This window comes from Patella vulgata, chromosome 1, assembly GCF_932274485.2.
Source record: "Patella vulgata chromosome 1, xgPatVulg1.2, whole genome shotgun sequence".
Taxonomy (NCBI): domain Eukaryota; kingdom Metazoa; phylum Mollusca; class Gastropoda; family Patellidae; genus Patella; species Patella vulgata.
The window spans coordinates 78476141-78500157 of record NC_065879.2 but is presented as its reverse complement, the minus strand read 5'-3'; the positions used below and the strand labels follow the sequence as shown (position 1 = coordinate 78500157).

The following is a 24017-nucleotide window of genomic DNA, read 5'->3' as shown; positions in this document are numbered from 1 at the left end:
CGATAATTACTGCCAGAGTTATGGCCCTTGAACACTTAAAAAAATCTTGTGGAAGCTCTAGAGGCCAAAGTTAATATCCGATTGACTTTAAATTTATACACAGTGTTTAAGGTCATGAGACGAAGAAGCCTATTTTTTTCAGCGATTTCCGATAATAACTGCCAGAGTTATGGCCCTTGATCACTTCAAAAAATCTTGTGGATGCTCTAGAGGCCAAAGTTAATATCCGATTGACCTTAAATTTATACACAGTGTTTAGGATCATGAGACGAAGAATCTCATTGATTTTCAACGATTTCCGATAATTACTGCCAAAGTTATGGCCCTTGATCACTTTGCAAAATCTTGTGATGCTCTAAAGGCTAAAGTTATCATCCGATTGACTTCAGATTGATGCACAGAGTTTAAGATCTTGAGAGGAACAAGTATATTGATTTTCAATGAATTTTTATGACTTGGAACAGCTAAATCCATGATATTAAAAGTTTTGTATACAAAACGTTAGCATGGGGCAGAACTTTATAAAAAAACAAACAAATTCTAATGGTTTTCTGAGTTGTTGCTCTTAATCAGATTTTAGTGTATTATAAATGTTTCATTACCGAAAAAAGTAGAAATATGCGACAACTCTTGTTGACTGCCCAGACGATTTAGCTGCTGTGGGCGTATGTTTCGTTGCCTGGCAACCTATCTTTAATTTCGAGCTCATCAGGATATATGAATTCTACATAATCACTAAATTTAGGATTATTAAGTGATAAAACGTCATCGATATATGGATAAGTGAAATTAAAAAGTCTGACGATAGTACGAATTATATGGTCTTTATGGGTGCAAAGGACACAATGCTGAAGATAAACCTATTGTTTACAATCTAACATGTTGTTGACCTCATGACCCATTGATGTTAATGTCATGACCTGTGATGTGTATATCACGTGATATGGATATCATGGCTATTGACTGTGTCTGAGATACTTCTCCGCAGGTAGCGTGTCTCAGATGTTCAGAATGGTTACAGTGATGATGATTATTATGAAAGCAGAACCCTTTTGTAAGCTCAGACAGTCATCTGCTTCCTTCAAATAAGACCTTGGGATTGAGATTCGTTGCACTTCTCATATTTTCTGATGTCATCCTGTGTAGCTGTCCAACAGATGTACACAATTACATTACTGTTTCAAAATGTTGTATTTCTCTTGTTGTATTCCCAATAAAAATTTGGAAAATTGTTGTTATAAAGAAAATGTTGTTATTCCTAACCATTACATACTAATTTGTTCCGGGAAGCTTCTGTATGCAAGGTGAGTGTTCCAGAAATTCAATTGAGTACCCCTCATTGTGATTACTCCATTTTTTGCAGCGAACAATTACCATCTGTTATCTCTGGATTGTAGTTTGAAGACAATCACACATCATATTTGTGGTCAGCTCATATGTGGAATTAGTCATCTGGGATGTGCTCTCATGTTTATTGGTCAACTGAGGATGTTCTTGCATGTTTATAGGTCAACTGGGGGTGTGCTCTCATGTTTATTGGTCAACTAGGGGTGTGCTCTCATGTTTATTGATCAACTGGAGATGTTCTGCATGTTGGTTGGCTAAGGAGGAACTTGCAAGTCTCTGCTGAAAATGTAGATTGAGATTGTCGATAAATGTTGTGCATGTAGTTTGACGAATTAGAGATTAAAAAAATGAGGGAACTAAGTTTGTTTGGTGAGTGTAAAACAGTGTTACCCATGAGTGACTAATGGTTAAATTACATATAATAGGCCTACTTATTTTTACCTGGTCGAATTAGATCGTTGGTTCAAGTGGCACATCTGCCTAACCTTATGTGTTTTCTCTCTGTCAGTGTGCATTTCCTTCCTCTGCTCAGGACCCCCATACACACAAATGCATTATTGAAATCAAAATTGTACCATGGTCCCAAAATGGCCGGGTTGTTTTGAGTGAACATTAAACTCACATGTATATTATTTCAATTAGTGGTGCGACATTAGCAATATGGTTTCATTTTCGTTTCAGATTATTAGGCAGAAATTGGTTATATTTCTAATTTTAGTTTCATTTTTTATTCAAAATTTGTCAAATAATTGACTGATTTTGATCATATATAGCATTTTCCCAAGCTGCTGCTGATGTTTTAAAAAACCACAATAGCCACCATCAGTATACTGAAACAAATAATAGTGATGAATTCCCATCCAGCTGGGGAATAAAATAAAAAAATATTACAATTAAAACCTCGGTATGCATAATATACCGCAAATCAACGTGCGGCAGTGCGAATCAACTTCAGTGAATTTGCTCTGGCACGAAACGTCCCAAATGTGGAGTTATTTCCCTTTAAATATAATTTTAGTTGGATAATATTATTTTGTTGTAACTTAGTGGAATGTTTTGCTTGCTGGTTTAAATCATAATACCCGTAGGCCCCTTATACCACAAAGGTGAAAGACAGTCGTGGTAATTTTTTTGTGAATGTCGAAGTTTAGACTACCGAGAAACTTTATTACTAAATCTGTGTACTGTACAGAGCAAAACGTGGTAGTAAAACTGGTCGCCCCCTGACCCGTCCCGTAGATCTTTCGTACATAACAGAAAAGTTTAAAGGAGCTAAATCGCTAACATTTGGGACCTAGAAATAGACAGAAGTGGGTTGCAACGCATATAATACTGTAATATGAATGTATATAAACTGATTTACATTCAATGGTTTCCGTTTTTACTCTAATTTCAAATCAGTTATGTTCCACGAAATAAGCCAGCAGTCTCAATCGAATTCAAATTTCTTGCGTCTGGTTATTCCAGTCTACATACGCCGTTTGATTTGGTGCAATGTGTCTAGCCTCGTTCCCCGAGTCTCTTGCTAGAACTGGGGCTGAAACGCATTATGGTACATGATTTGTGTACCAATGGTAAAATGTTTATTTTGTCTTAAATATTGGATATCAGAACTTGACAGAAGCCCATCTTTTTCCGGTAAGATCACAGCATCAGTGTTGATTTAAATTGACAAATAATTCGTGTTTTCAAAGTTGAAGATTTTGGATGATATTGAGTTAGAGACTTGGCTACTTTAAATAAAGTTTATTTGTTATTATCACAGTCTAATCTTGTTTTTGTTCCCTGACTTTCCTGAATACTATCTGCGTATGGAAGGAAGAATGTACGATGTTTCATCTACATAGCTTATATCTGTCAATTATTTTTTAGGCAATGGTTATTTTCAAAAGAGAGCTTAAAAGTGAAAATTCACAACTTCCACTTATCATTTTCCATACATGTTAAGCAGTAAAAACTGCTTAGCCTAGGAAATTCTTGTACTTACAATCAGTTGATATAATATTATATGTCTAATTATAATGTACAATCAAGGTAAACGAGGGCTTGATCAATAGAGGGCGTATTGAACTTTTAAAAAGTTTTAATCATGAAACTGTAGCCGGGGCAGATTGAACCAATGTCAATGGGGTACATTGAACCCCCAGTGTATTATAGACTATATATCATTTAATAATTTGTTTAGCCTAGGAAATTCTTGTACTTACAATTAGTTCATATATGTCTAATCTACAATCCAGATAAACAAGGTTTTGATCCATTTTGAATTTTTTTAAATTTTGAGCATAAAAATGTGATGTGGCAGATTGAACTGAACAACTGTCAATGGGATACGTTGAACCACTGGTTCAATGTACCCCAGTGCATTATAGTCTATATATCATTTGATAATTTAGACAGAATATTGGACAAATTTTGGTTTGATTCACTTACGTGCGATTTACAGTGATTTATAGGAGCCTAGGGAATCTAGACTCCTGCTTGGTTTAATCGTTGCACAGAAGTCAAATATGTGGATTTTTGTTCTCAACTAAGCACTGATTGTTTGCAAATTCATTAGATCACTACGAAACAAGTGACTGGGTTTGTGATCTTTATCCAGATTTATGTTCAACATGGAATTTTTACCACTGTTCAATGTGCCCCATTATGTGGTTAAACCTGCCCCGACTATTTTGTACAGCGGGGTACATTGAACCATTACAGTTCAGTATATTAAAATGTGTTTTTTAAAAAAGGTTTAAGATTAAATTAATTGAATATGATACACCATAGTAACTATGATATGTCTTCAAACAATACAATAAAGTAAAGAGATCTACTTTTAAAAACTTATAATACGGAAGGAGGACAATCATTTATGTGAAAAAACTGGTTCAATGTGCCCCGGTCTCCCCTACATCCAGGACCAGTCTGTGAGCTGTTTGTTTAGGATTGCCATAAGAATTTTGCTTATTACGTTGAACAGATCGAGTGATACCTTTTGTACATTTACACAGCACAGTGAGGCACCCTTTTTGTGCACCGACATAATCTTGCCCTCTGCCCCACCTGATCAGGGGAGTTGTACATGACAGGGAGTAGGGTCCTCAGGTTTCCTCCCACTCCCCAAAACAAAGCGAATTATTGAAATAAAATTGAATCATATGTTAGTCCCGAAATGACCTAGTTTGTGTCGAGTGGTCGTTAAACCCCATTTCTTTCTCTCTTTATGCAACGACATAACCTATCCTCTGTCCCACCTGATATTATTATTTTACAGGAAACCTGAGATGTGAATGCTGCACGTCGATGGGCCTTGTGTGATAAGATATTTTCAAACAACATTGACATTCAAAACCACAGAAAAATGGATGCAAAACCCAGCAATAAAACCATTCATCATTGTAATTTATGTGATGCAAAATTCCTTTCAGCAGCAATGCTGGAACAACATTGTGAACTACACATTAAAGAAGAACCAGTGGAAGGTGGCGCAGATGTCATTGGGATTGAAATGAATGTGTCTACAGTTGGAACGATGACCACATCGCTGTTAAATGATTTGACATCGACCATATTTGAGGACGTGAAGATCGAGGTGAATCTGGACGAAGAACCCGAAGATGATGAAATCAGTGAGATGGAGGAACGGAGTAGAAGTACGGGGAGATACAGTGCCAAAGGTCAGCATAAGCGTTGGGTGAGTATAAATTTAATGAAATGAGGTTTAAGAGCGTGTCCGCGAGTAAACCATGCAGAAGGTGCTAAGGCTTCAATCACAGATTTTGACCAAATTTGGTTTATAAGTTGGGATAGTCCCAAAACACATAAATGTGCAATATTAGATAAATCTTTCAATTCCTGTATGAGAAAATTGAAAAAACATTTTTCATATGGTGAAATTGCCAAAATCTGTCTTTTCTCAAATACCAACTTTGGCAAGTCCTTACACCTTTACTATACGTAGCAGAAAGACCAAACTCACACAGTTTATCGATGACTCAGTGCTGTTACCACAATATTAACTTCAGACGATTCTGGCGAACGAGATCTGTATACGGACTGGATATCAAAGCCTGTCTAAATTCCCCATTTTTCGTCACCCAAAGTTTGACGCCCTATAGCTACTTCTTTCATGGGGTGGGTTTAAAAAATTTATGCTCACGTGAACAAGCAACCTCCCAACATTTGATACAAAAAATAAAAATGGCTGGAATCGACTTGACAAAAACTAGGTAAAGGAAACAATAACCCATGAAATTAACCTGTAATTTCCCTATTTTTGAGATAATTAACCGTAGTAGATAAAAAAAACTAACAATTTATTTTCCTTTTCATTCATATGGTGTTTACTACCAGCACTAAAATACATTAGTATCTGTTTTATAAAAATATCTTGAACAAAAATACTTTCAAAGGCAGGGCTCTATAAAAGTTGAGTGTGCCTGCGCACACACTTGAAAATGTGCCTGCAGGGTCATACTGAAACAGAGTGGAACACTGGGATGTAGCCAGGATTTGGTGAGTGGTGCAAAAATATATTCGGGGAGCGGAGCGAGCCCAAAAATTTTTTGGGAGGGGGGCGTGGTCTTTTATGAAAATTAAACCCTTCTTGGTGTATTTTCAGAGCATCTGCTGCCTTTTGTATTTGGTTTAGTGCAAATAAAATTTCCATTTATATATTCAAATTTTACCAAATTCACTTAATTTTCATCAATGATACAGGGATCTAAAAACTTTTTGACACCACCCGACCGAGCATAAAATTGTCCCGCCCCACTCTGTTTCTCTGGATAGATAAGTTGAGGACCTTTAGGTATTTGTTGTTTTGTTGGTTTTTTTTTCAAATATTACTTTATTACTTTGAGATTAAAAATCAAAACGATTCTTAAAACGGTGTTTGTGTTTTATTTGAGTACAACGAATTATGACAACAGTTGGATATTGATAATTAAAACACGTGGTATTATTTGACTTGTTTGTAAAGTTGTTGTACGTGTCTCACGAATATTATTATTATTATGGTTGAATGAGAATCAGGTCAGGCAGAAACTGAGAAAGCTCTCATCGTCCTCCTAGTCCTACTCTCGGGCCGTAGCAAATCCACGGTCAACACAGGTATGAAATAAAATAAGAAACATGGTGAAAATTTGCAGGCACGTGTTGGACAATTACGACATTCAAACCTTTAACATTGGAGTGCCGTAAATTGGTCTGGGTGACCTATTTACGGCAAATAAACAAATATAAAGACCGTAGAATAATTGTAAAATGAATAGACCTAGGCCTACACATCTTCTTAGTATAAATAAACAAAATACCAATACATCTTTCTTTAAACTAATTTGGGATGATAGGGTCTACTACGGCACACAAAAATAAATTATGCAGTGACAGACATGGGTTGCGTACGTCGGCTTTTACCATGGCTTTGCCGTCTAATTGCAGTGGTAAATTTCGAGCGCCGAGTTTGTGTACAGAGAAGGACGATGGGGTTTAAATACGACTGTGCGGCTTTCTTTAATTTTTTCTTTGTGCCTGCAAAAAAGTTTTTTTTAAAGCAAATGTGCCTGCGTGCGCATGTGCGCGGAAATATCGATGCCTGTTCAAAGGCCTGTAATCGTTCATGGCTCATCTGGCGTCAACGGGAATTGACTTCTGCAGTTGTCCACGACCTTCCATTAGAGTTTCAACGTGCTCAATCTTAACAAACATATCCATTACTCTCAAATAGACATTATTTTAAATAAAATAATCCAACGAAAATGAAAAATTCACCTAAAAGTGAGATTCGAACCACCAACCGCATGACTTCCCCCGACCCACCCTCTCACCGAGTTGCTTGTCCCAGGGCCCCAAGGTCCATGTCGTGGGCCCTGTTCAGGGGGTTTGCCTAGGGCCTCTCTTATTCTAAATCCGGCCCTGAAGGTGCAGCTGACGGTGCCCGAGAGCTGTAGCTACCATGCTACACTGTTCAATGTCACCCACTTCGACGCAATTAGGCTTTGTTGCCGTTAATATTTAAGCTTCCACATTTCTGTATTGTAGAAATCAGTGGATGTGTCCCAAAATGAATAGTGGAAACATGCTCTGAAATTAAACATTTTGTAGCCATTTTCGGTAACTTGTTTGAAAATGAAATCTTAAAGAGACAATACAACAAATATGTTAAAGGGACAATATGACAATACCAAATATACAATAAATACAAATACACACTTATATAGAGTACAACATGGTACAAATAATGGCTATGGATATGATGAAAACGTATAAAAGTCAAAAAATTTATTTCTCTAATTAAATTTGCAAAAAAATGTATCACAAAAGCTTATTTTTAGCACTTTTCAATAAGCTGTATATTTTAAGTATGTTGCATTCCGGTCATTTTTTTTACACCTATGGATACTATGTGCTTAGCACTTCAAAACCATCCAAAGAAATTCTACTTGTGACCATGAAAGAAAAAGTTACAGTGTATCTTTTTCTGCACTATAAGGACAATGTGAATATGGTACCCTAAAACAAGTCCACACAAAACTAGTATGTACTGATTTTTTTTTTTCAAATTAGTGCTGGGGTAGAAGTTGACCACCCGCTTTATCCGACAGGGTCAAAATTAGAAGGTTGCTATTCCACCATAGAATGCAGTCTGTGCTTAAAAAGGGTGATAAATACACATGTGAAAACCGCAATTTTTCCCATAAAATGAATAATTCCTGTACAGTCCTTTAGAGCGACATCAGACTGTAACCACTTCAGCATGTTACCTCTTGCCCCTAGGGGGTGTCATACCATAAGTTTGATCAAAAACTTCTGAACTCCCATCTTAGCACTTTTTGCGATTTTTGCATGGTCTTCTCGTGGATACACTCTTAATGTTCTATTTCTTTGCATAATGAGTGAGAGAGAGAAATGGGGTTTAACGTCCACTCGACACAAACTAGGTCATTTCGGGACTTACAAGTTTTAATTTTATTTCAATAATTTGCTTGTGCGTAGGGGTCTTTAGCAGTGGGAGGAAACCTGAGGACCCAGAGAAAACCCACAAGGTTGAACAGACAACCCTCGTCCTTGTCACGTACAACTGGGGATTTGAAACCACGCCAGATGACTCAATCAAGTCATTGACAGACCTGATGCTAACCATTTAGCCATCCAACCCCGCTTTGCATTTAGCTGGTTATATGCTGAAAACTCCTTAATTATGCAAAAGTCAAAAATGGCGACCCTAGAAACGCTCCAACAGTTTGGACAAGGTGAGGAACTTAGTAAATAACGAGCTAGAATTATGATAGGCGATTCCTTTCGTTTATAAGACAGAAGTACTTCAAAGTATAAGAATTAGAGTCTTTAGTCAGGAGAGTCAACTGGCGGGGTTTCGATTCCCCGGTTGTACGTGACAAGGAGTATGGTCGCCTGTCCAACTTCGTGGGTTTTCTCTGGGTCTTCCGGTTTCCCCCCACTGCTAAAGACCCCTATGCGCAAGCGAATTATGTAAATAAAATTGAACCACATGTTAATCCCGAAAAGACCTAGTTTGTGTTGAGTGGACGTTAAACCCCATCTCTCTCTCTCTCTCTCTCTCTCTCTCTAGTCAGGACTTGATTCTGTAATAGTAAATGCAGGAAAATCATACTATGCGCAAAACAAAACTGATAAGACAAACCTGCGGACAAGACAAAGTACACAGACATTGCAAGAAATAAACAACAAATATCAAATCCAGTGAATGGATCCGGGGGGGTCAGCCGTGACCGTCCACGACACTGTACTGTAACAAAACAGGCATCACTCAAAATGAACAGGAATTAAATGGAAATTAAGGTGCACATTCCAGCAGTAATGTGCATGACCAATTTCTCTTCTTGAGATTTAGGTACGGTGCTTGATTGAGATATAGGTACTTGATTGAGATTTAGGTACAATGCTTGATTGAGATATAGGTACTTGATTGAGATATAAGTACTTGATTGAGATTTAGTTTTTGGTTTGAGGGTATTAAGAATAAAAGACTGAGTGAAATATAATAGTAATTATGTTTGGATGACTTTTAGAAACCTATATTCTATTCTCGTATTGTAAATTTGTCTTGTAAATCTCTGTCTTACTTTTACACAGAAATCTGTTCGGGATCTGGTGTCTACAAGTTCGAACACGTCTGAGATGACACGCTCTCGCAGGTTTAATACAAGATGGCTGACAAAGTTTCCATGGTTACGTTTGGATGATTCAACACGGACTATGTTTTGTAAGGTAGGCTTTTACTTCCTGTCATTTTTTGCACATATCTATATTAATATTTGTAACTGTCGTTTGTTTGTCTGTCTATCTGTTCAGGGTTGGTGGCTACTCTAAGACTGTCCTGAGACTGCAATTTCGTGTATAGGGGTAGCTCGTACTGGGGGGGGGGGGGGGGAGGGGACATAGGGCTGAGAGCCTTTGAGTAGGTTTTGAGTTATACTACTTTTGATTTCGGGCACAAACCTGTGCAGCTCCAGGTCATCCGCTAGTATATCATACTTTCTCTCCATATCAAAATTTTACCAGTCTGTTAATTTTTCATCAAAATTCCGACTGTCAAATGTTCTTTTACGTGTGTTGGTGACTTCAGTTTTATGACTGATCCGAATAACTAGACACTTTCCCTAGTCACACCCTCCTCCCTACTGCTCCATTGATAAGGGGAAACAACATTGACATGTGGAAACCAGGCTGGAACATCCTGAGGAACTTTCTCAGCCAATACCTGGATCTAGATAATGAGCAAGCTGTAGCCCTGTACGTAACTAACGTACGAAAATTAATTGGTGGCTAGCTTTTTTTTCACACGTATACAGTGAATGGCCATTTTGCTCAGTAATCCCAGCCAGAATTTGGCTATTTTCTAAATTTGCGTTAAAGTTTAAAATATATGTTTTAGAACTGAAATAAATTAACTATTAGTCAATCCCAACGCTAAAATCATCAACAGAATTGATTGTGTATATCTGAAATAGACACAACGGACGCACAAAATAGTGCCAAGATGGCAGCCTCTATGAACAACCATTCGCAGACGCTGTCATTGAAGATAACGTCAATTATATGAGTTGTAGATTTTATTTTTGTGAAAAATCATTGGAAGAAGAGAGAACATGTTGGGACAGTAGTCACTGTACAAATTATATAGTCTTTATGAGTGCAAAGGACACAATGCTGAAGATAAACCTATTGTTTACAATGTAACGTGTTGTTGACCTCATGACCCATTGACGTCAATGTCATGACCTGTGATGTGTAGATCATGTGATATGGATATCATGGCTATTGACTGTGTCTGATATACTTCTCCACAGGTAGCGTGTCTCAGATGTTCAGAATGCTGTAGCCCCTTTCAATTAGAATTGTGAGACAGCTGTTAAAGAATGTTTTGCCTAGTCGTTGAGATGGTATGAAAAACTGTGGTCCACCTGTGTAACAATTGACTAGCATATAAAAGAAGCTATGACAGTTTGAAATTGTGGAAGTTTAGGTATAAATACTGGTGCCTTGACAAAATACTCCTTCGTCACATTCTGCTTGTAACCATAGAAAAATGACCAAAGTATTGTATTGACATTACTATTCCCTTCCATTCACGAGAAAGTGCAGTGGTGTGGTACTGTGGTTCCCCCTTGTCACTGGTGCAGGACAGAGCGCCCGACAAGAGACAATGTATTGTCATTTGGATAAACATAGGTCCCCTGTACACATTGGCATATACGTAAAAGATTTCTTGGCAGTTGGAATTTGATGAGTAGACTATATAGCACAGCTGTCCAGACAAAATTTCCCTCAAAGCACACTGTATGATCTATGTCCATCTTCATTAGCCCAGTCGAAGCAGAAAAGTAGGACGTTAAACCCCATTTTATTTCATTTCCTTCCATTCACACAAGCCTATACACATCAAATCAAGGCTCTTATTTCATTCATTCTTTTGTTACAGCTGTGTGAGAAACATAAAGTCAACAATGATTTTGTCAATGGTTCACAAGATTTCCGTGAAGCCATTTTATCCAATCATCAGGCATCAACAGATCACGAGGTGGCTGTTGATAAAGAAGATGAAGAGAAAGTGAAAATAGAACAAGAAATGGTAGAAAAGAAACAAGATGATGATGAAGATTACAATGAAGAAGACAATGCTACAAATTCTGTCATCAGGTCCCTCTTTAAAAAATGGCAGCCATCGATTCCATGGTTACGATACGATAAAGTAAAAGATAAAATCTATTGTCAGGTTTGTACTTCTTTATATTTAGATCTACAGTTGTCATTGTTTCGAGGAGAGATGTGGTCTAGTCCCAATTGTCCAGTTAATGTTAGTAAACTTAGATCTGGTTAATCCTGATTTAATAAACGTTCACATTGTCATCACCCCCGTCTGTTATTTACATTTTTATACGCCCACATTGAAATGTTCTCATATATGTGACAACCCTTGTTGACTGCTATGGGCATATGTTTCTTTGCCTGGCAACCTAACTTTAATTTTATAATATATCTGTGACAACTGCTTTAAACTCCCTATTCCATTCAGTTCATATTTAACATTTATTTTCAGATTGGTTCGAAAAATAGAGGGTTAAATGTGATGTGTTCATTTTGATATGTACAGCTCATTTGTGTTTGGGGGGTTGGATGGCTGAATGGTTAGCGTGTGCGCGCTGTATCATAAAGTCTGTCATCATTGAGTTGATTGGCGTGGTTTTGAATCCCCGGTTGTATGTGACAAGGAGTAGGGTCGCCTGTCCAACCTCGTGGGTTTTCTCCGGGTCCTCTGGTTTCCTCCCACTGCTAAAGACCCCTATGTGCAAGCGAATTATTGAAATAAAATTAAACCATATGTTAGTCCTGAAATGACCTAGTTTGTGTCGAGTGGACATTAAACCCCATTTCTCTCTCTCTCTCTCATGTGTGTTTGGAGGTTGTGGGGGGGGGGACTTGAGATCATAAGATCATAAGGTCTGTCATTGAGTCAAGTGGCTGGTACATGACAAGGCCCTCCACTTCTGCCCACTGCGAAAGACCCCTACACGCAATCAAATTATTGCAATAAAATTGAACTATATTTTACTCCCAAAATGACCACATTTGTGGTGAGTGGACATTAACCCCATTTATCTCGTTTTGTTTGGCTCAAATCTTTTTGGATTACTTACATGTAGTGGGTGTGTGTTTCATTGCCTAGCAAACCATGTTTATATTTTGTGATCTTTAAATCCACAATATGTCAAACAGGGTTTTTTTTTTATCCATTTTCAAATGAACTGACCACTGGTAGTACAAGACACAAGTTGATAGTCGTCCTATCAATGGCAGACACCCTTTGTTTATAACATACTTTATTTACGACAATAATTGCACATAAACTGGTTTGTAAATTAGCTGAAGAGTAGATCGATTTATGGTGATCAATTTGAAAACATCAAACATCTGCAACCAAAAATTGCCAGTACAGACATTCTAACCAGTCTTGACATTTTAACCACGATAGACATTCTAACCGGTTTAGACATTCTAACCAGTATAGACATTCTAACCACTATAGACATTATAACCACTATAGATATTCTAACCAGTTTAGACATTCTAACCAGTGTAGACATTCTAACCAGTGTAGACATTCTAACCAGTTTAGACATTCTAATCAGGATAGACATTCTAATCAGGATAGGCATTCTAACCAGTGTAGACATTCTAACCAGTATAGACATTGTAACCAGGATAGGCATTCTAACCAGTATAGATATTTTAACCAGTTTAGACATTCTAACCAGTTTAGACATTCTAACCACTATAGACATTCTAACCAGTATGGAATTCTAACCAGTTTAGACATTCTAATCAGGATAGACATTCTAACCAGTATAGACATTCTAACCAGTTTAGACATTCTAACCACTATAGACATTCTAACCAGTTTAGACATTCTAACCAGTATAGACATTGTAACCAGTATAGACATTCTAATCAGTTTAGACATTCTAATCAGGATATACATTCTAATCAGAATAGACATTCTAACCAGGATAGACATTCTAACCAGGATAGACATTCTAACCAGTATAGACATTCTAACCATACAGTGGCTTGGTAAATCTGTTGCTGGTTCACTAAACAGGTCTCAAGTTCAATCCCAGTGTTGGTCAAGAAAGTACATCATTTTTTTTTCGGGGGGGGGGGGGCAAATTGTCACCAAAACTATTATTTTTGTGGCTTCCAGATAAATTTATTCACAATATTTTTATTCAGATTTGTATCTGAATAGGGAGTGGAGAACAGGCATAGCCTATATTGTCATCACCCCATTCGTCCACCTGACTGTCCGTCTAGAGGCTACAGTTATCATCCTATAGATTAATATTTATGTTGAAGCCTATAGATTTTCAACAGTTATAGATACCTGGTAACTCAAACAGCTAAAGTTATCATCAAAGTATTTCGGATATTTACTTATGACAGATTAGTTACTCCTGATCAGAATAAACAATAATAAAATGAAATGGGGTTTAACGTCCTACTGTTCTGCTCCGACTGGGGTAATGAAAACCGGTATACACCAAACAGTGTGCTATAAGGGAAATTTTGCCTTGAAAGCTGCACTACTGCCTACTCTTATATCGAGTTCCAAATGCCAAGGGATATTTTACATGCACACCAAAGTGTACACAGGACGTCAGAATGACTAGACAGGGGAAAACCATGCCGGAAAATCCCGATGAACTTTCTCGGCAAATATCAGGATCGAACCCACTACCTCCAGACTAGCGAGCCAGTGTGTTACTCACTTAGCCACCATGGCTCCCAGAATAAACAACCTTAGCTGCTGTGGGTATATGTTTCTTTGCTTGGCAACCTATCTTAATATATACTCTTCAAAAAAGTAGGTGATATTGAAATGCAAATACCTATGCAGGTTGTGATATGATAAATAGTCATGGATACTTGACATGCTTTGAGAGTATGTTCACAGATGAAGAACTTATCGCCCCAACAGAACCACTGAGCTGCACATGCAACACGCAATAGCGCATTACACGTGGGGGGGGGGGGGGGTCATTGTCAAATTTGACACTTCAAGGAAGGGTTGATGAAAACTGCCGCTTGCTGGTTTATCCTATCCATGTTTGTTTTCCTATCGGTTCTTGCTTAAGATTTACTGTTAGCGCATCTTTGCTTTAGTGTGTTACATTTAATTTGATCGGGAGATGTGTTCGTCGACGTCGACGTCAACCGACAACACTGCTGTGGCACTGCAAGAGGAGAGGGTCAGATTGCCCCAAATCGTGATTGGATGGTTGATTAGGAGCATGCCACGACGAATTGCTGAATGTCTAAGGATTGGTGGAGCAATTACACATTATTAAGACAAAAATCAAAAACGTCCATTTTCACTTTTGACAGTGTATCTCTTTGTGAGTGAAATGGGGCCGTCAGATAAGCCGCCCATTTGAACTTTTTATGTTCACGTGTATGCAGTTGGCCAATTATTAACATACACTGGTTACCTCTAATAAAAACAGCAGTGCATTTCTGCAGTTTTGTGTTGTTTCTGAATATCCCCTACTTTTTTTGAAGAGTATATTTTGTTAAGATGTATTTTTATCATTCATCAGGTTTGTCGGATACATAGAGGTGACAAACATAATGGATTTGTTATGGTTTCTTGTTGGACTCGGATAACAGATCTTAAAAGACATGAATCATCTGGTATTCACAAATCAGCTCTAATAGCACAGTTAACACTAGATAGTAAGAATGACTATAATGATGGAGGTTTGAACGCAGCTGATGACTCAGACTTGCGTCAATTTATTGTTAAATGGTTTCCCTACTTTCCATGGTTGCGATGTGATGATTTTACAAATCGTCTTCATTGTCAGGTAGGTTTGGAATACAAAATATTATAAAATGTGTTAGCTATGTGAACTTACGAGTAATTTGTGGCACATTGAGGCAAGTCCTGACCAGCTACTTGTGTCTAGTCTTCAGATTGGATAGAAAATCAAGGTCCCATGCACATGCATGTAAAAGATAAGTTGAATTTGATGATGGGTAGATGGTAACGCTAATGTCCTGGCAAAATGTCCTTCATAGTACGCTGCATGGCTTTATACCCGTCTTCCATCTTCCATAGACAGCTTGATCTAGATTTAACTCCATACATCTTATCAAGGCTGTCATGTAATACTCTACATTTTGTCACTGATTTCGATTGGTCTTGGACCTTGCTCTAGACCTTTCAGATTCCTTGATAGAAAATATCATCGCAAATACCATGTCTTACGCTTTCCAATTTAAATTTCTCCCTGTGAAAATTGAGTTTCAAAGTTCAAGGTTCTTTCAATGTCATGAACAAGGCTTGTCTTCATTATCCCAGAGTGTTAAACCCCATATGATTTGATGACCCCATATCACATGATAACCCCATATCATTTAATAACCCCATATCATTTGATAACCCCATATCATTTGATAACCCCATATCATTTAATAACCCCTAATCATTTGATAACCCCATATCATTTGATAACCCCATACATTTAATAACCCCATATCATTTGATAACCCCATATCATTTATTAACCCTATCATTTAATAACCCCATATCATTTATTAACCCTATCATTTAATAACCCTATATCATTTAATAACCCCATATCATTTAATAACCCTATCATTTAATAACCCCATATCATTTAATAACCCTATCATTTAATAACCCCATATCATTTGATAACCCCATATTATTTGATTTTGTATGTGTGTGTTAAAAGTCTTTTGTCCTTTTCAGCTTTGTGAGCGACATAGTGTAGAAAATGATTTTGTCACAGGATCACAGACATTCACAGGATCAACATTGGTTGAACACACAACCTCACCAGAACACAAGAAAGCTCTCAAAGGGGAAGATAACTTCGTTAAAGACTCGTCCCAAGATCGCGCTGATTCGATTTCTGACACGTTTGATCCAAAATGGCTGCCTATGTTTCCTTGGTTACGATATGATGATGGTTTGGATTTGATGTTTTGTCAGGTTTGTTCACGGGGCTGTTCCATTATTTAAGTTTATGCGAGGGTGTAGGGTGAAATGGAGGGAATGGTGCGAAGAAAGCTATTTTTTGAAAATGATCTGATGGGGAAGACAATATTGAAGGCTGTTGGTGTCTTATATAAAGTATAATATAAATAAGCACCACTGTTCTATGGGCCAGGACGCCAGGAATTGACTACGACATCATCATAGCAATCTTGGAATTGTGCCGCTATATCAAAAATTGAAGTCCGTCAATAGATGGGGAATTGTCCAAGGAACAGGCATGTCAAGTTCATATTGATTGTACATGAATTGGTGGCACCTTAGTCTTTTTTTGAGGAGCATCGCCCCCATGATCAACAAAAAGAACAAGATTAGTAGCACATCAGTATTCGACACAAAAGTCATTGAAATGCACATGCAGGTAGTGTCTGTATTTTAAGTTGTTTAATGATCTTGAGCAAGACATTGTGTATATTGAAACAACACTCGGGCTAACATCCTCGTGCTGTATCAATATATTACTTAATGTCTCACTTTCGACCTTTGAGCCACACATAAAACTGCAACTACAAGTCTATCAAGACAAGTTTTTTAAATATGTTTTTTTTTTGGACTGCCATTGAACAGTTTACTGGAGAGTTATTTCCTCTTGTTTTTTTTTCAGCTTTGTGAGAAATATAAAATGTCTACTGATTTTGTGAGCGGTTCAAACATTTTCATATTATCAGCTCTATTCAAGCACAATGTTTCCACAAGTCACAAGCAAGTGGATAGAATGGAGAAAAATCTTGCCAGAGACACAGTAAATGTTAGCAGAGTTTGTACTGATGTGGTGGAGGATAGTGCAGAGGTTCGTCATGAGTTCAACAAAGAATGGCTGTCAATATACAGCTGGCTACAGTATAATGAAACTGACCAGAAGATACTCTGTCAGGTTTGTAACATGTTCTTGGGGGTGGGGGGGGGGGAGAGGGTCTAGTGGTTTAAGGTCTGTCATCGTGGTTTTGATATCCTGCTTCTACATGAAAAGGAGTAGGGTCACCTGTCGAACCTCGGGAGTTTTCTCCGGGTCCTCAGATTCCTCCCAGTACTTAAAACCCCTTATACGCGCTAGTAAATTATTGAAATAATATTGGACCATATATTAGTCCCGAAATGACCTAGTTTGTGTTGAGTGGACGTTAAACCACATTTCTCTCTCTCTCTGTATTATGTGATGGTTAGCGTCTGTTTCTGAGGCTGCATTAAGGTTGAAAAGTATCTGCAATGTTGACATTTACTTGGATCAACTTTTAGTTGGATTAAATTCAAATAACCCCTTCCAAGCACTACCTTGAAAGATCAAATTCTAGTTAACCCCTTCCAAGGACTACCTTGAAAGTTTCAATTCTAGTTAACCCCTTCCAAGCACTACTATACCTTGAAAGTTTCAATTCTAGTTAACCCCTTCCAAGCACTACCTGGAAGGTTTCAATTCTAGTTAACCCCTTCCAAGCACTACCTTGAAAGTTTGAATTCTAGTTAACCCCTTCCAAGGACTACCTTGAAAGTTTGAATTCTAGTTAATTAACCCCTTCCAAGCACTACCTGGAAGGTTTCAATTCTAGTTAACCCCTTCCAAGGACTACCTTGAAAGTTTGAATTCTTGTTAACTCCTTCCAAGCATTACATTGAAAGTTCGAATTTGACAAAGAGTAAGTGGAAAATGACCTGTCTGGGCAGTATTTCAATCATAGAATACTGCATGACGCATGCTTGTCTTCATTTTCCCGAGTGGTGCAGAACAGTAGGACGTTAAACCCCATTTTATTTCATTTCTTGTTGAAAGTGATAATGCCTCGATAAAATCTTGCATTCAAATTATTTCTCTAATTTCAGCTGTGCAAAAGATACAGAATGGAAAATGAATTCGTAAACGGTACGCAGAATTTTAGTCAATCATCCATATTAGGTCATCTACAATCACATGACCATCAGGTGGTCAGTAATCGGGGTGACGAGAACCAACAAGATTTGAAAAGTAAATGTGACGCTCTAGTTAAATATAAAGGTCGCACAGAAAGGTTCAATTGTGTCTGCGGGAAAACTTTTGTCACAAGCCAACATTTCTGGTCTCATCTATATAAATCTCATTTGTCTTTGAATGAGAACGGAAGACATTATCAATGTAAAATTTGCAATAAAGAGTTTGACGTTCATTATCGTGCAAAAAGTCACATGAAGCATGTTCATGTAAACGTGAAGTCACACCACTGTAAAATATGCAAAAGAGCTTTTAATACCCGGAACGCGTTAATCACCCATAGTGCTTTGCATGTCAGCAACGAGACAACAGAAATACATGTATGTGATATTTGTAGCAAATCGTTTCTCACAAAAGAAGCGATGATACTCCATAGTAAAAGTCACAGCACCAAGCCGTTTGAATGCGATGTTTGTAAGAGGACATTGTCCAGTTCAAAGAGGTTGATGCTACATATCAAAACACATAAAGCGTGTGAAGTTTGCGGAAAAACGTACGAAAACAAAGCAGCGCTAACTAAACATTTAAAGCTTCATGCGCCGGTAAGTTCTGAAAAGCCATTTAAATGTGATGTTTGTGGTAAATCTTATAAACTAAACAATCAATTACAGTCTCATATATTGGTGCACAGGCTAGAAAAAACTTATAAATGTAACCTCTGCCCGTGTACGTATTCCAAAAATGGGCATCTACGGTTACACAAGAAACGTCATCATAATATCGTTGAAGAAGCAGAAACGAGTCTCAAGTGTGAAATCTGCAACTTTGTGGTCAGTGATCAACATGCCCTTGAACAACATCGACTACAAGTAAGTCACACGGTTTGCTTGTTCAGTTGTTACATCTGTAGCCAAGAGTTCTTCACCTCCAAGGAACTTCTAAAACATGTTGAAATGCACCATGGACTTAAATGTCCGTTTTGTGAGAAGTCGTTTCCGACATCCCAAGAAGTCGAGCAACATAAAGGAAATCCAGATTGCGAGAAATTGGCGAAGGGCATTCTACAAAATCTTCTCAATGACATGCCACCGGACACATTGTCATCATGTTGTATTTGTGGAAAGTTGCGAGACATAGATCAAATACTTGTGGATATCGAGAACTCTTGTGAAAATTCGATCTACAACAAAGTACAGACCAATCTGAAGGAATATTTAGCCAAGGCAGTGGTGGATGGTAGCGAGTATAAATGTGTTACATGTAGTCATCCTGTAGATATAGAATATCTGCGAATGGAACATTCATATACATCTATTGCTAAAAATTAAAACTGTATAACTACTAGGATTGTGTATTGGAGCTCAAAACTACAGTGGACTCTGTGTCACATCCGGCTTTGGAATACTACAGCATTATGTGAAATCTGTCATCAGTTTCATGTCTCGATTTATCTCATTATTTCAATCAAAAAAGTTTTGAGTAATCCGTGTTCTGAATATTACGAATTATGACATAATCAGCGGTTACGTCACACGATTTGCGTTGAGTTAATATTGGATAATCCGGCGTTCAATCAGTGGTCCTGTCACACGATTTGCATTGAATTAACATTATATAATCCGGCCTTCAATCCGTCGTGAGTTCACTTACAAAAGATTGACAAGGTCAGATCAATACTCGTGTCAGTCTTTGTTGATTACCTTATGCATGATTGGTTTTGTTGATTACCTTGTCAGTCTTTGTTGATTACCTTATGCATGATTGGTTTTAACATCAAAGCATTTAAACATTCGGCACACCTCGGCCAATTCCACGAATCTAGGGTACCGGAGTATGCCGAGGTTTGTCGAATGAGCCTTTAAAGATAGTGGCGAAAGTGCGGGTGTTGATCTTGGTACCGTTGAAGAATTTTGTGTGCGCATTCCGTCTATTATTGAAGGGTATTCCCCTGAAAACATTTTTATTGTGATGAAACCGGTTTGTTTTTTAGAGCATTATCCGACGGATCATTGTGTGATAAACATGCGAGCACTATAGCAACGTAAATATTAAATTCTTGCCACCAAATACAAACAACCAAAGGAGGTTATGCTTCCGGTATTCAAAGGTTCCATAATACTTCCAATATTGAGTATTCCGTCGTGCTGTGTAATCTGGCATATTTGAACGATCCCATACGATGTCGGATGTACTATGATTGTGTATTGGAGCTCAGAATCATTTTGAAATATCCTTGAGTGGCATTTAGCAATTGAGCACATAAACATAAACATGATTTATATGGAATTAAGAATGCAACGATAAATACAAAAATAATTGTGATTAATCAGGATTATTTCAAAATGAACAATTGCGATATCTTGGATTATCATGATGAGATCATTTATCGTGATAATTCAAATGTTCATGGGTGAAGGATTCATTATCATGATTATTAAAACATTTTACAACGTCTTTGTCACTCATATTTATTAGACTAAAATGATTCAAAACCACCTAAATAATGTTCTTTTTGAAGTTAGAAGGATTTGTTGTCATTATTGTCCACAAGATATTGTTTATTGCCAAAATCAGTGCAGATTCAATGTTTTCTTTTTCTGCAACCAATGTTTCTAACGGAAATAAAGGTCACCTGTCCAACTTTGGGGGTTTTCTCTGCGTTCTCCAGTTTCCTCCCGATTCTAAAGACCCCTAATTGAACCATATATGTAAGTCCCGAAGTGATCTAGTTCGTGTCGTGTGGACATTAATCCCCATTTCTCTCTCTTTATAGCGTGCTTTCTATTCCCTTGCCTGAATGTGACATGGAGTCTATTTGCCTGTTTAACCTCGTGGGTTTTCTCTGGGTCTGTCATTAAGTCAAGTGTCGTGGTTTCTATTCCCAGGGGGGGTTGGATGGCTGAATGGTTAGCGTGTGCGCGCTGTATCATAAAGTCTGTCATTGAGTCGACTGGCGTGGTTTCGAATCCCCGGTTGTATGTGACAAGGAGTAGGGTCGCCTATCCAACCTCATGGGTTTTCTCCGGGTCTTCCGGTTTCCTCCCACTGCTAAAGACCTCTATGCGCAAGCGAATTATTGAAATAAAATTAAACCATATGTTATTCCCGAAATGACCTAGTTGTGTCGAGTGGACGTTAAACCCCATTTCTCTCTCTCTCTCTTTTCTATTCCCAGCTTGAACGTGACAAGGAGTAGGGTTGCCTGTCCAATCTCCTGGGTTTTCTCCGAGTCCTCCGGTTTCCTCCCACTGCTAAAGACCCCTACATGCAAGCGATGCGATTTATTGAAATAAAATTTAACCCTATGTTAGTCCCGAAATGACCTAGTTTATGTCGAGTGGACGCTAAACCCCATTTCTCTCTCTTTCTCTTTTTTCCTTGCCACAGGAATAAACCATTTGTGACCTGAATCGGCTTGCTGGAAACCACAGGGATGTTCTAGACGTCACGAAATACACCTTGTATCCACACGAGGGTTAAAAGAGCATATTGACTAACTAAATTTTTTTTTCTTTCGGTTTGATCAATATGCCAATATTGGTGCCATTACAAAGCCCATGCGGGTGTTCTTTATGTTGGAAAAAATGGTTGCTTATGTGCCAAATAACATCCAAGATATTTTGGGGTTTTCTGTCTGATAATAAATATACCAATATTGGTGCCATAACAACAGATATATTTTTGGTGTTTCCATTTGATAAATATATCAATAATGGTGCCATAACAACAGGAATATTTTGTGTTTTTCTATTTGATCAATATGCTAATGTTGGTGCCATTACAAAGCCCACATGGACATCTTATTGTTGGGAAAATGATTGTCTGACAGATAATAACAGAGAAAAAAGACATTGAAGAAGAGAATTCTAATTAGTAGGACTACTAATCTGATTAAAATACAGATCTATATTTCGTTTCGTTTTTTTATGCTTTCGATGGCCCACATACACTACATGAAGATCTGACTGGTTGTAGTGAGAGGTCACATCAGAGGTCATACAAGTGGCTTTTGACCCTATGACATCAGACATTGATTAATTGATTAATCAACCAGCGTTAATGTTTCTAGAGGGATACCCAAAATTCCGTACACCATACGCCAAGAACTCGCTGTAGCAGACCGTTTCATTGGCAAATCCCTCACATCAACCAGAAGGCGGGTTACATAACAACTCTTCCTGATCCTAGTGTAGTAAAGACAAGTAAAACGGAATTCTGAACTATAAAAAAAGGAACAAAATAGGATCTGTGTTTTAAACAGACTGTAGAACTACCTTTCAAGGTGGTTGAGTTAGATGCGCAAATGACCCGAGTGAAGAACTGTATAGAAGTTGAAAGGCTTTTGTTTACAGAACAAATACTGTGAGACAAACTATATTTCCTGGCTACCTGATGTGGGATTTCTAGGGGAAAAGGCACTATTTGTGTTTTAGACACACTCTTTTTCAGACTGCAGAATTGTCATGCACTCTCTTTTCCATGTGCAAATGCCTACAGCATCGGTAAGTCAGGTAGATCTGTTCTTAAAACTAGACCTTTACAGGTAATTCTCAACTGTCTTAGCTCAAAATCAACAGTTTCACGCTCCTTTAAAAACATGTTTTTCAATGTGTCCTTACCTTTGCATTTATCTATTAATTAGTTCACATCTAACAGCATTGATTTTTTGAGCAAATTGGTAATATATATAGAGAGAGAGAGAAATGGGGTTTAACATCCACTCAACACAAACTAGGTCATTTTGGGACTAACACATGGTTCAATTTTATTTCAATAATTCACTTGCGCGTAGGGGTCTTTAGCAGTGGGAGGACCCGGAGAAAACCCCAGAGGTTGGACAGGCGACCCTACTACTTGTCACATACAACCGGAGATTCGAAACCACGCCAGTTGACTCAATGACAGACATTATGATACAGCACGCACATGCTAACCATTCGGCCATCCAACCCCCCTGGTAATATATAAAGTCACTGATCGTCATTTGAATTTATCATACAATATCAAATTTTTCATGGCTTAATTCATGCTAACATTTGTATAAGAAAACAACATATCAATGGAAATGAAATAAAATGAAATGGGGTTTAACATCCTACTGTTCTGCTCCGACTGGGCTAAATACACCATATGGTGTGCTATGAGGGAAATTTTGCCCAGACAGTGGCGCTACAGCCTACTCTTATATCGAATTCAAACTGCCAAGGGATCTTTAACGTGCACGCCAGTGTGTACACAGGACCTTGTTTTTTGTCCCATCCGAATTACTATGCCTTGTTCTTTGCCATGCACTCGGTCATGCTCGCACCACTGACAAGGCGGAACCACGCTGGAAATTCCTGATGAACTTTCTTGGCCAACGCAGGGATCGACCACAGTACCTCCAGGTTTGCCAGCCAGCGTATTATTCACTGAGGCTCCAAATATCAATGGTAGATCTCCTGGTTTGGACTAATCAGATTAAAAAGAGGCCCATCAAAACATTTCATTGAAAATCAAAGGTGGCACGGGCTTGTATTGACTATAACTTCTATATGATCTGTGGTGGATTCTGAACTCTGGATTAAACCAATTTTGGACCAATATTATTCTTAAGAGATTCAGGTTTAAGAGAGAGTATGAAATGGGGTTCAATGTCCACTCGACACAAACTAAGTC

General features: G+C 37.9%; 1 protein-coding gene across 2 annotated transcripts; it reads left to right on the top strand.

Annotated features, from left to right (window-relative positions):
- The first annotated feature begins 2349 nt into the window (after nt 1-2349).
- Nucleotides 2350-22919, top strand: LOC126810758 (uncharacterized). Of its 2 annotated transcripts, XM_050536014.2 has the most exons (8): nt 2350-2985; nt 4610-5029; nt 9451-9585; nt 11300-11593; nt 14973-15239; nt 16151-16393; nt 17061-17330; nt 18275-22919. In XM_050536014.2, the coding sequence occupies exons 2-8, from the start codon at nt 4697-4699 to the stop codon at nt 19685-19687; spliced, it is 2955 nt and encodes a 984-aa protein (XP_050391971.1). In that variant the 5' UTR covers nt 2350-2985; nt 4610-4696; the 3' UTR covers nt 19688-22919. The 2 variants fall into 2 exon arrangements, with proteins under 2 accessions (XP_050391971.1, XP_050391962.1); XM_050536005.2 differs by lacking the exon at nt 2350-2985 and having other exon boundaries at nt 3722-5029.
- Nucleotides 22920-24017: the final 1098 nt, after the last annotated feature.

What these genes read in the sequence shown, in the direction of transcription:
- LOC126810758 (XM_050536014.2), top strand. Translation starts at nt 4,697, where the DNA reads ATGGATGCAAAACCCAGCAATAAAACCATTCATCATTGTAATTTATGT. An exon ending in AAGGTCAGCATAAGCGTTGG is followed by an intron (nt 5,030 to 9,450) that starts GTGAGTATAAAT and finishes ACTTTTACACAG; the next exon opens with AAATCTGTTCGGGATCTGGT. An exon ending in TGGATTTGATGTTTTGTCAG is followed by an intron (nt 16,394 to 17,060) that starts GTTTGTTCACGG and finishes TTTTTTTTTCAG; the next exon opens with CTTTGTGAGAAATATAAAAT.